At 38.0% G+C, this 13,684-nt stretch overlaps 1 protein-coding gene across 2 annotated transcripts; it reads right to left on the bottom strand.

The window, feature by feature from the left end:
* Window positions 1–247: 247 nt before the first annotated feature.
* pkdc (protein kinase-like domain containing) lies at window positions 248–2,889 on the bottom strand. 2 transcript variants are annotated; one of them, XM_079241381.1, is made up of 3 exons: window positions 2,852–2,889; window positions 1,903–2,287; window positions 248–903 (listed from the first exon to the last, which is right to left on the bottom strand). In XM_079241381.1, exons 2-3 carry the CDS (start codon window positions 2,271–2,273, stop codon window positions 309–311), a joined length of 966 nt encoding a protein of 321 aa, XP_079097507.1. In that variant the 5' UTR covers window positions 2,274–2,287; window positions 2,852–2,889; the 3' UTR covers window positions 248–308. The 2 variants fall into 2 exon arrangements, with proteins under 2 accessions (XP_079097507.1, XP_079097508.1); XM_079241382.1 differs by having other exon boundaries at window positions 2,055–2,287.
* Between the last annotated feature and the right edge of the window lie 10,795 nt (window positions 2,890–13,684).

The raw sequence follows: 13,684 nt of genomic DNA, 5'->3' as shown, positions 1-13,684 counted from the left end.
AAGAAAATAAACATTTTTTAAAAAAAAATGTATTTATTTATTTCTTTCGATCTCAAAAAGGACTTTGAAAAGAACAAATATCGGTTACAACAAATAAAACAAGTTTCTTAAGTTCAAAAAAGGGTTTTGGAAGAAGTTGGGCACTTATCTAGTCCGAACCTCCCTTATATGAATGAATACAGAAAGAATAACTACTTCTGTGCTTTTTAAAGACTTTTATTAATTCACAAATTACTTGAAAAGCATGTCTGACAGAAAACAGCGGCATATTTTTCTTTCTTTTATGCTGAAGGTTTTCTTGTGAAGGTTTATTGCTGCTTCAGCTTGAGCAGAACCTCCTTCGTCAGCTGTTTACTATATCGGTTGATCTTCCAGTGTCCAGGCATCCATCCCAGCAGAAAACGATGAAAATCTGTCCATGCAAATGCAAATATCTCTCTCCACTCTTTCTCAAGAGCGTCAAAATCCACATCTTTTTTCACTGATGCTTTTAGTTCTGTGAAATAGTGCTCCAGCAGTCCCGGTACTCTTTTTTCACACTCCTTCTCGGTCATGCAGCTTCCAAGAAAGTAAACAACATCTTTCACCCCGCAGCCCCCACCAACATACTGAAAGTCCACAGCGGCCACATCCTCTCCACTCTGGGAAAAACAGAAATTAGCTAGTTTGGCATCTCCATGAACAATGGTCTTGAAGCAACATTCATTAAGTATCCTGTTGATGTCACCAGCTGCTGCTTTGAGCTCAGCATCGTCCATGGCTTCCAGCTCATCTGGACGGGTCTCCAAATGCCAGTAAGTTCCAACAGGCCACAGTCCCTCTGGTGCCACACCAAGGAAGAGGGCATGAAAATGGGCAAGCCAACTCAGGCAAGCTCTGATCTCCGGGTCCTTCACACTGGTCCTAAAAAGCACAAACAGGTGTTCACTTTCAGAGCTGTTTTAAAGTTATCACAATGAAGTCTTCTTACACTGTAATGGGGAAGCAGCTGCCAAAACTTGGCAACTAAGCTAACAGACATGGCAAACCTGAATTTATGTTATGCCTGTCTGGCCTTCACAACACTTACAGTAAGCCTGGATCATGATTTTCAGACCACATCTGGTCCACCTAACACTTACTATCAAGGCTGGCTTATCCAATGGGCATTATGAGCACGGGCGCAGGGACCCACACCCACTTGGGGCCCCATTTTCAGACTAGTGGTGCCCACGTAGGCCATACACCAGCAGTTTGGACATGAAACAAAATGTACATAAAAGCCAGATAGTTACACCATTGTATAGTGTATTGTAATTGGTACCACTGGCTGAGAGATGTTAGAAATGTCGTTTCACACTGCATCATTCACAGTTTTCACTATTTTGCACTGGGGAAGTGGGGCCCATGGGACACTCTGGGCCCAGGGGCCTGTTCACTTTTAATCCGGCCCAGCTAATCACGATAAGGTTACATGACTACATTCTGTGCCTGCATACAAATTACATTTAGTGGCTTGTTAAAGTCGAACTTATTTAAGTTATAAAAGATTTTTCTTTTAATTTGTATTCCAAACCCACATCCTGGTGGCGTGATGAGGATGTGAAACTGTATTTTGTAGTTTATAGAAGAGGGTAAAAATGAAAGGAAAAGTGAAAAACCCTTCAATAAATGTATAAAACATTAAAGAAATGCAAGCCCAGCCATAAAAAAGTGTCTGCTGTTTGTACATGAGTGATTTAAAATCCTTAAAATAGCATCCTCCCACAGTGAGCAGTTTTTTTTGTCTGTTTTTCCTAATCGAGGTGAACCTGTATTGGGAGAAGTATAATTCACTAAAATTAAAATGTGATATAAAAACATTTTTTTCATGTTCTAGACTTGGGAGAACTCATTTTCATTCAGGATATTCTGTCTTTATACCTTCTCTGATCATAACCTGCCACATCCAGATCCTCCAGCACTATCAGCATCTCGTCACTATAGGAACAGGCAGCCAAACAGGCAGGGATGCGGCAGCTTTGATTAGTGGAATAACTCTGGTACCAGTGTGTTTCCACCTGGTAGGATCTCACTTTACGTCTGTGGGAGCGATCTGTATTCCATCCGCCAGGGTGTTCGGCCTCATCTGGAAACTTAACATGTTTAACGACCACAGAAGGCCGGTCGCAGCCCTCCAAATGCAGCCGCACTATCTCACCATAACCACTCCACAGGGTCTGGATCTTAGCACCAATGCGCAGGGATGAAGCTCCACATGCCTGCAGGACAAGATCCTGGAACTCCTGTTTCATTTCCACACCGAGATCTGCATCACAATCAGGATACCACACAGTGTTAGTCACACAATCGGCTTAAATTAAACGTATAGCCTCTTTTATTACCCAGTTTCTTAAGATAGCAGGCGTCTGCACCTTCAAATTAAAAATGAGCTCTTTGCCTTTCTCACACATGGTAAGAGAAAATGTTATTACTGCAATTTTATTTACAACGCACTTTAAAAACAACAACGCTGACCAAAGTGTCCCATTGTGGGGAGTTAAACTAAAAACAGACAATTACAATGTAAAATACTAGTTCTAAAAGTAAAATATTAAAAAATTAGTCATCTAAAAGCAATCAAAAATTAAAGTAATCAAAATAAAATCAGATTGAAAATATCAGCTTATCATTGTGTGGAAGAAGCCAGCTTAAACAAATGGGTCTTCAGCAAAGATTTAACAACAGATACAGAGGAGGCCTGTCTAATACATACAGGAAGCTCAATCCACAGTTTAGGCGCTATTATATAACAATAACTTCAACTGAAGTACATTTAAAGATGTTAGTAATGTCACAACAAACCTTAAAATAAGCAAAAGAAACCTCTTACCACAGAGTGCATCTGTTTACTTTCAGCTGCAGGAAGCGATCTGCAGCCCTGTGAGTAGTTTAAAGCAACACACTGGTTTAAAGTGGACCACACGAGCACCGATGCCATCTACTGGACTGGAGTCCAAATACAGCTTTATGTTTCTGAGCAAATCACACCCATGACAGGTCAAACTCTCATACTAGATGGATTTAATTCAAATTATTGATATTTAATACATTGCACAGATAAATAATTTGATTTAAATGCATCTAGGATGAGAGCAAAAAACTAAAAAAATAAAAAAAACAAACCAAAAAAACAAACTCCTATTTAATACATTACACATTGGAGTTTTTTAGTGTTTCCTTGTAGCAAGGAAATTTGCAACATACATTTAGCATAAGGTATTCAAAACCCAAAAATGTGTGTTATTTAATGCAGTTTACGATTTATTTATAACGCAGCAACTGATTTCCCCCCCCCCAACTTTGCACACAGTGTTAATGCTTTATGTAAGGTCCACATAACAAATAACACATAACACATCATAAATAACATAAATATCATTTCTACAATTACATTAAGTGAAGTGTAAAAAGAAAAAGCACATGCTGGGCATACAGTATTACAAGGTTTATATATTTAACCCTTTAATGTTCACACTAAGATAAAAGTTTTGGGGTAAATTTGTTTTTATTTTTTTGGGACAATAAGAAGAAGAATCAATATTTTTATACGAATGGTTGAGATAACCTTGATCATTAAATCGTCATAAAATGTAAGAGTAATGAGATAACACACATTTACTTTGGTATTTCATCCCAAACCAAGTGGTATAAATGCAATAAGATTCATTATAACTCCTAAAAAATCTCACAAAAAGCAGTTACAGTGTTGAGCAGTAATCTTTATACCTTAAGGTACCCTGTTGTGAATCATCTGAATAAGTTCGCACATTTCTCATGTGGCTTTACATTTGCATGAACACTGAACTTACAGAAGCGGTTTAACAAGAAGCCTAAGAATAAGAAGTACAGGGGAATTGAAATAAGGCAGCTAAGGGTTATTCTTATTCATCCAATTATTTTTAACGGATTATTTTTAAAACTAGAATTATCATTTGAAATGGGGGAAAACGCCCCACTAGTCCACCACACAAAGTCAGGTTTACAGATAGCATCCAAGACAAGCTGCAGCTGAATCTTCAGTCCTGTGTTTAAGCTGGTAAGTTGCAAAGGAGAAAAATTAAACATGTTTATTCAGAATATGAATTTATTTTTAATCCTTTCGTCATACCACTCGGACCTGTACAGTCAGTCAATGACTGTACTGTCCATTTTTCATGAATATTCACTGGCTTGCAGTCCTTTTGTCATGATGTGAAGATGTTTGACCCACATGCCAAAAAAAAAACCAAAAAAAAAAAAACCTGGAGAATTAGAAGTTTTATTGACGAATGAAGGGATGTGGTTCCGGGAGATCTGAAGGCTGGTTTCTCTGTAATGACAGATAAACGAGTGGCGCAATGATGAATAAGATATCTTGGGAAGTGATGATTTTCCTACTTGTTTGGAGTTGCAGAGAATCAGGGCAGTGTCAGGTGATCCGGGAAGACTGGTGGTGACAGTAGGACCCAGTGAGGGTTTTTTCGTTGGAGGGCGGACAGGCTGCACCAAGATTACCAGATCTGGCAGTCTGCCAGTGAAAGAAGTTTCAAAGTTGTTGGTTATTGTAGAAATGATTGCCGGAGATGAATACAGCAGGGAGAAATCCCTGGGAGCTCAAAGGAATCCAAGATGTTGGTTTCTGGGGGGGGAAAAAAACCCCAAGGATTCTTAATGTTTCGCAAGAACGCAAGAGTACACAAGAAAACACTGGAGGGCTTAAGTTTTACCACAAGGCTCAACGCTCAAACGACGAAGGACTGACAGTCAGCTCCAGATATAATGCTGGGGAGTTGATCACAAATCCCCCACAGGTGTGCAGGCCAGCACACCTGTGGGAAAATCCCCCTCCAGAAAAGGTTCCTCTGGCTCCCTCTGGTGGAACCTGAAAAATACCTCATAGAAAACCCAGATCCCTGACACCTTTAAAGGCAGAGTATGTAAGATTTCAAGGTTTCCACCAACAGGTGGCAAACACCATGTCGTGAGCAAAACCACAAGACTGCTACCTCCACAAACGACCACAGGTTGGCAGTAATGAGCAAAACTCACCCCTCACCCCTCCTCCTTGCCAGCTCCAATGAGGGCAGGAATCGCTTGTGAGCTGTAGCTCAGAGCCGCTCTGCAATAAATGGGCTTATACTCCCCCTACTGGTGGAAAAAAAGTACTTTTTTTTTTTACTGGTCAGAAAACATTCAAGAAGGGTCTTTGTCATTAATTAAACTTGTAATTTAATAATGCATCAATTATGGACTGACTGGAACCTACATGTTTAAAAAACTATCTAATTATGATTGTAGTTATTTTCTTAGTTAATTTATTTTGAAAATATTGAAAATCTTATATACTCTACCTTTAACTTAAAACATTTTCCTGATCTGTCTGTTTTTATTCATCTAAATGACAGTAAAGATGTAAATATGAATAAATGTTGTTATTTAGCTGATTATTTCTTTATTTGGGATGGTAAGAATATTTTAATGTGCATCCCTTTCAATGTGGTCATATCATGGCAACATGTTGTAGTCATATATATGCAACCTGTGGTCAACAATTTATAGATGTCTCACTTGAGGTTAATCCATAAGAGAAGATTTCTAATTTGTCCCTTTAAATAAAGTTTTCACTGTTTTACTGATGCTGCCCCTGTCCCTTCCTCCCTCAGGAAAAATAAGCTCAGTTTTAAAGTCTGACACGACTTGATCTTATATTGTCCCGAGTCAACCATACATTTGCATAGATATGCTTATCAAATCAAATCTATCTAGCGGGTGACTGTAGCTCAGGAGGAAGAGCTGTCATGCCGCTGAGAGTCAGTGGTTCAATTCCAGGTCTTCCATGAAGGGTCCTTGGGCAACACTGCGAAAACTCAGCCTTAAAAAACAAGAAAAAAATATACAAAAATTAGGTAAATGTTGCTTAAAATCAGAAAAATTATCTGCCAACAGACCGATAAAATTTGGCTTGTCAAGACTTCCCAAAACAAGTAAAAATACTCTTAAAACAAGAGGAATTCTCTGGCATAAAACTAAGAATTATCTTACCTTTAAAAAAAATCAGCATATGTGTATTAAATTTAAGATTTTTAATCTTACTTAGATTTCAGTTTTAGCAGTGAAGACTTTATATAAAAGATAGAAGTGAATGTGATATGTAGTATTTAGTGCTTTGGATGGTAAAGTTGACTAGAAAAGCACTGTGCATTTACCAGCTTTCATGCAAATACCTTAGGTTCAGTGTTCTGAACTGACTCAGTACGTTTTAGGCAGTGGTGTAGTGGTCCCTCGAGAAGTGGGCATACTCCAAATTTTTTGCCCTTTATTAAAAAAAAAACCAAAAAAAAAACCCAGAATAAAAGTAGCCCAGAAAACGCGGTTTCAGAAACAGTGACATGTAGGACTAGGACTACTCTAGGACTACATGTAGGACTAAATCCATCAATATTTCTGCTCATCATCACATCATTTCTGCACTTCTGTTTCAGGGAGGAAGAGTTATGGAATAATTAAACCAGTACTGGCACACAGACTGGAGAGAGACAGGCTCATAGACATATCTGTATTATGTCTATGTTCAGGCTGTAAGTAACGCAGCTGATGGCTAACTGCACCAGCGTACTGGTAACCTTATCTGAGCTGCTGGGTGATGTAGGTACATATGTAGGGATGTTTGTAATTGTGAAAGTAGCATCACAGGGGGAATTAGAAGTGGGTATACTCAATTCTGACTGAAAAAGAAGTGTGTATAGTCCGTGTAACCGCGTATACTCTGGACTACACCACTGGTTTTAGGCATGTTGAACATTTGTCAACACCAGTTTGATCTTTGGAGCTTTCCATTTTGCCTTTTCCAATCATTTAGTGCAGGAAATTAACCGTGTCGTTTTACTGGAATGACAGATTCTAGTTTCCATGTGTTTTACATAATGAGGATGTAGCATCTATTTGAGAGTAAGAATCAGTTTCCATGAATCCCGACTGTCAAAGTCAAACACTGAAGCAAATCTTTAACTTCCTGCAGAGAAGACAGCAGCTGAAAACCAGAGATTCTGACAACAAATCCGGTTTGTGACAAAACAAGAGTCGGCAAAAATCCGGTAAGTCTCTCCAGCAGTTTAAATATGAATTTTATAAACTATTTATCCTAAATTTTGCTTCTCTTCAGAGACAAACTGCAGTGAACACAGTAGACAGAAAAACAAATATGCTCTATCTATTACTTAGCTGAAAATATGTATTTCTTCATCTTTTTTTTTAATGGAAAACTATAAATCTACAAAACAAGAATGAAAAAAATGAGTGCAATGACTTATAAATCACATAAACTATTAAAAAAGTTACATTTCAAGTGTTAAAAGGCAAAAGATTTTACCATTTCATGACTTAGCTGAGATCTATGTTTACCACTATGTTGTGAAAAGAAGAGATGGTGTTACTGGCTGTAGACATCTGGGAACAGAAGAGACCAGTTGCTGGACCACTGGGAGAGAAACGCTCTCCTGTTTTGGCTCAGTAGATGTGGGTCTTCTGCTGTTTAGTTCCAGTTGGTGAAAGATTTATTCATTGTTTCTAAAATAGGGGCACACAGACCTCTTAGGCTATTTAAAGATAGGTTACACAAGTTTATAATTAAAACAAGCAAAAGTAGTAAACATGTGAAACTTGTAATAATCCTGTAAGACTGATCACATATATGCATATCTGATATTTTGAGTTTACATGAAGGATTTCAAGCTTTCGGCTTTCAATCCAAATATTAATGTTCATGTAAACATGGTTCATGTTCAACAAGTTGTGGAAAACTTTAAGAATCAGTTTCAATTCATTTGGATGAATTTACAGATGTGAGTGAAAATCCACAACTTGTTTTTATTGGATAATATTTACAAACACGTCCCTGTTCTGCATCAAGAGAGAACTTTTTTCTTTTATGTTCTTGAGGAAAAAAGCCTGAATTTTATGTGACAAGAAAATATTTGTCATGAAAGACATTCTGGATTTAACATGTTCAAAATATGTCTTTTGAAAAACAAACAAAAAAGTGTTTCTTTAGTTACAAACTTTCATAAACCGAGCACTGATGGTCATTCGCCACAGTTTACAACCAGACAGCTTTGCATTGATGAGCTCAAAACACTCAGCATGTTATTATTTTTGGGTGCATGAAGATGAAATTTTACGTGCATTTATATTTATACTTTATATTTATTTTATATTTATATTTATACTCACGTACAGCAGCGCGGTCAAAAGGATGGTTACAACCAAAAACATTGTGCTATGCAGCTGATAAGTGGTTGTTGTTTAATTGGCTCACAGCGCACAATAAGCAAACAATACTTCTGTTATACAGCGCTAAAGCAAACATAACAAATCAAACAAAACATTTTATTATGAAAAATCACAATGTTAACAGAGTAATGCTATTTGTCTTAAGAAACACCAAGAGCCTGTTATTGTATTATTATTGTATTATAAATGACAGATAACCTAAAAGTAGACTCATTTTAAAGTTCCTCTGAGGCGAGCTCATGCTTTGCAGAGGAGCAGAGCTCCCTTTGGCTCCTCCTTTTTATGAACCATGGGTACATAATGAAAGAAAGGGAAAAATTAAAAAAATAAAAACAAAAATACACTTTTTTTTTCTCCTTTCTTTTTTCACTTCTTGGAAATCACTGTGTACTCACAGCAAGAAGGTTCCTTGTTTCAGCCTCAGCCCACCCAAAGTTACTCCTTTTTTCAATTTCTAGGAAATCCTTTACAGCCATGATAAGCATCATGAATCTCATGCTGCTTTCAGGTTAGTTTTCCTTCAAACACACATCCAATATGTGTCACGTTCATTCGTTTGAAAAGCATCACTTTGAGAATAAAGAGGATGAGATGTAGTTTTATTCATGTGCATTTCTGACTTTTCTCTAACAGGACTGTGTTTCCTGTCTGTGTGTACCTCTCAGCATCAGTACGTCTTATTCCAAACTCCAAAAACCTGGAGAGAGGCACAGGGCTTCTGCAGGGACAAATGTGACGACCTGGCTACCATGGAAGACATGAACGACATAGAGAAATCTCTTCAAGCGGTTGAAGGCAAATATAGTGAAGCTGTGTGGATCGGTTTGAACAAAGGGGAAACTCTAAGCTGGCACTGGTCTTTAGCACAGAAAGGGTTTTATAAGGAAGGAGAAAGCAATTATTTCAAATGGGGCTCAGAAAGTGGCAATAATTGTGTAGTTTTCAAAGATGGGAAACTAAACACGGGCTATTGCACAGTGGAAAGGCTTTCAGTTTGCTTTGATGGTGAGACATTTTTCATCGGCGTTTCATATAGCTATGCAAATTCTGTTTAAGCATGTAGGACTTAAACATATGTTTATGTGGTGAAGGATTTGTTTGCATAAAATGAACATTGGTCAGAAATTCGACCAGCCTTGGTAAAAACTGTCCAACTTTCCTTTTTCAGGGTCAAAACAAGGAGCAGAACAGTACATCGTCACGCCACAGGCAATGACTTGGACGGATGCTCGGGATTACTGCAGGGAGCATCACACAGACCTGACCAGCTTGAGAAATGATGCAGAGTACCAGATAGTTCAGGAAGTAACCAGTGGGAGTGGAGTGTACGTTGGCCTCTTCAGAGACCCCTGGGAGTGGTCAGACCAAACCGACTCCTCGGTGCGTCACTGGAATGCAAACCAGACAGTTTACGCTGTAAACTCTGAAAACTGTGTCGCTTTACTGAAGGAGGAATCTGGCAGATGGGGAAGCAGAGACTGCACAGAGGCACACCCATTCCTCTGTACATGTGGTGAGTCTAATCATCACATATAATCAATGTCAGTGTTGAAGGTCGCATTCACACCAGACCTTCTGATTTGAACTCTAGTGTAGCAAAGCAGTTTTAAACAAATCATTGAGTATTCAATGATGACTTTCTGACTCGGGAACCTTGATTCTTTTTTCCCACTGACTCATTCTTTGACTCATCCTGAATTGAACTGAAGAGACCAAACAATGGATCACTATTGTGCAACTGTTAGTTTAAAACTAGCAGAAATATATCAAGGTAATTATTTTAATTGTGGGAAAAGCAACAGCTCATTTTCATAACTTAGGTCTCCATTTCCCTGACGGACCATCACTATTTCCCTCCCTGCTACAAAGTGTGAACAAAGGAAAAACACTCAGTACAAAGCTTGCAGTAGCCCAGCCTCGCTAACAACACAAGAAAATTACTCAATAGCTCAAAAAGAAGGCCTACAGTTTGGTTCATGAGGCGTTAAATGTTCCAGACATGGCAGGATATTATCATATTCCTGCAGTACTGAGGTGCTCACTGAAAACTGATTTTCAGACCCATTGTCCCCCAAAACATGGCGAGATCAGTCCCAAATATGATATTTAACTAAAAATGAAAACATCTAAAGTATCAATACTCAAAACTTTTGTCTGTTCCCTTAATGAATCAAAACAAACCAACAATATGGAAACAATAACTGAAGTGCTGTGGCATCGCTCGAGGGATTGAGGAAGAACCTGGTAAAATCTGACAGAAATATGATCAAAACAAGGATTTGTTGCAGCTCCATGTTTTGCTTTTAAGTGGTGGAAACAGATGTTGTCCTGCATTCACCAGTTTTTCTTTTTCAGTGTGTGTCTCATCATCTTTATTTATTTATGGTGAGGGGCTGCTTTTGGCACAAAGTGGAATAAGTTTTGTTAAAAGGTCAGATTAGTTGATGTCAGGGGCATCCTGGTCTGGTCGATAAGATTTACCACCCTGCAACATTTAGAAGCATTCCTTCTCCAACACATCTGAATCAAACAGATGAATCCCTCATCTGCAAGTCATCCAGCCCTGCAGAGGCCTGGTGACGAGACCTTTATTTGATTCTGGTGTGTTGGGCAAGGGCTGCATCTAAAAGTAGCAGAATAGTAGATCTTGCAGACTGGATTTGACCCCCTTGCTTTAAATATTGCATTGTGAAAGTAAAGCTGACTATCCTGGTGTGAATCCTGCCTGTGATGCCAGCAGCGTTGCTTTACACAAAGAGACACAAACACACAGATCATGCATTTACTTCCTTTTATAGCTGTGAAAAAGCTGCAGTTCTTCAGAGTGGGGATCAGCCTGCAGCCCTCCACGCTGGATCTGGATGACCCTTTGGTACAGCAAAGCATTTTGGAGCAGGTAAATCTGGAGATAACTGTGCATCATGTTTAGTTAAGAGTAAATGTTGATTTTTCCAGAGTAAGTTACAGAGTATGAGATGACAGGCAGGCTGACAACATCTATTTGTACTGATAAATGGTTATATAAATGTTTTCTTTCCACCAGCTGAAGCAGAGGCTGAGCAGCAATGCAACAGGTGACTTCCATCTGCACCTGAGAGCCATCAAGGAGAATGGAAAAAAATGACAAAGAAACCTTCCTATGAGGGAAAGGTTTGAGCAAGAGTTGAAAAATATAATAGAAATCCTGATCTTTATGTAGAAGTGCAAAACTGGTAGACTTAAAATAGTTTAATTAAAATAACAAAGCCCTGCGATGGACTGGTGAGCTGTCCAGGGTGTACCCTGCCTTTCACCCAAATACTACTGGGATAGGCTCCAGCTTCCCCACAACCCTTCATCAGACTAAGCGGTTAGGATGATGAATGAATAAATAAAACAATAAATGATAGATTTAGCATGAATAGGTCATACAAATTCTCATTAACATTCAGATGAATGTTGATAACATGAGAATTTTTTTTATTCAGGGCTAAACTGCCGTTGACTTATTCAGCTGCACATGCCTGGTGTTTCTGTGCTTTCCTTGTTTTACATGTTTCCTGAGACATGTATTTTAGAGTGTCCTTAGCCTAAGAGTCGCATCTTCCATGTGATTTAAATCAGCAATAATGAACAGAAAATCCTTCCAAAATGAAACTTAAACAATGTCATTATGCTCCAGCGATCATAGTCCGTGATGATGTTTAATTTGTGATGTGCAAGAAGATAAAACTTAGATGGTAGCTTTTCTAATTTGAAAATTCCTCACGCAATTAAACAAATTCTCTCCAGGGAGCCAATTTTTGTCATTCAGTCAGGCTCAAAAACAAAAACAAAAACAAAAAGAGAATTTTATCATTATTAGAATAATTGGTATTTACTTCCTGTTTCCCTTGATTCACACAGACAATGGCAACATGGGGCATTGTTTTCTATACAGCTTTTTGCAAGCACTTTTGCTGTGAGTGCTGTCATGACCCTGCAACCCTTCTATGGTACCGCTACTAATAATCACTAAAACAGAAAACAAAACAAACAAAAAACAAAACAGGAAAAAATTGAGGATCTTTAGTTTTTATGTATGAATATAGCACTAGAACATAGTGGAAATCACAACATGGGTACAAATAATCTTCATACCTTCATCTCTAGTAGAACACTGCTAGAGCTTTGGGGCAATGAGATCTGAACACATCACACCAGTTTAAAATCTTTACACTGGCTGTCAGTCAGTCATAGATGAGATTTTAACCCTCTAAAACCTTTTTTTTTTTTTTTTTTTTTTTGTATTTTTACTATTTAATTACCATAAGATGTGTCAAATTTATTGTAGTGTGATCTTCTGCTTCTTGGCTTCCATGGCGGGGCAGAAGAAAAGAATCAAATTGTGTTTAACAGGATTTTGAGCAAAGTTTCTACCAAAAAGCGATGCAAAATGTCTCAAAAACTGTATCAGATATGATACATTTGGCTTTATAGGATTAAAACCCACGGATGGTTTACAAATCCCAGTACATTTTAGGTCCAGAATATGGCTGTGACATATTGAGGGAGAATATAAATCAAACAGAGCTCTTGGATCTAAACACTCAGACCAACTAGTCCACACCAGAATCCAGACCAGAATCCAGATTAAACATGTAGAAGCAGCATTTCACTGTTATGCTGCAAACATGTGGAACACACTGTGAGTGGAGATTAAACTTTCACCACACGTGCACACTTTTTATTCCAGATTAAAACATTTTTCTAATGCGCCTGCAGGAAATCTGCATAACGTATCTAGCTTTTAATTATTTTAATTTAATTTATATTGTGATTTTTGCTTTTTTTAAGCTACATTTTATGCTTCTTTACACTGTGAGCAATGCTTTTAATATTTTATACTAATCACTTTGAATTGTCTTGTACATTAAATGGGCTGTACGAATAAACTTGCCTTGCTTGACAGAGCTCTGCAGTCTCCAAGTGCATTTCTAGTTTTCATGCGTTTTGCATACTTAGGAAGTGACAACTATCAAAAAGAGAGAATAAATTTCCATTAGTCCCGGCTGTCAAAGTTAAACGCACGTTTAGGGAGAGGACAGCAACTGAAAACCAGAGATTTTAACAACAAACTGGTGACAAAACAAGACTCAACAATCTGGTAAGTCTCTTCTCCAATATTATTTAGATTTGTTTTTTTTCCAAACATACCACTCTGTAGAGACAGTATACTAGCATGGTAAAAAGGTTACACAGCACAGACTTTACAAAATAATTCTGCTCTAGTAATTTGTTTTCAGCAAATATATCGAGCAAAAAACATTTTAATATTTGTGACCTATCAGTAACTGCAGTCATCATACGCACACACACTGTTTGCACCTCTGTTTGAAACAGCTTGAAAATAGGCACAGTTTCTAAAAGCAAAACT

This window comes from Telmatherina bonti, assembly GCF_933228915.1.
Source record: "Telmatherina bonti genome assembly, chromosome: 5".
Lineage (NCBI taxonomy): Eukaryota > Metazoa > Chordata > Actinopteri > Atheriniformes > Telmatherinidae > Telmatherina > Telmatherina bonti.
The sequence above is the reverse complement of the archived record's forward strand: the minus strand, read 5'-3'. Positions and strand labels throughout refer to the sequence as shown.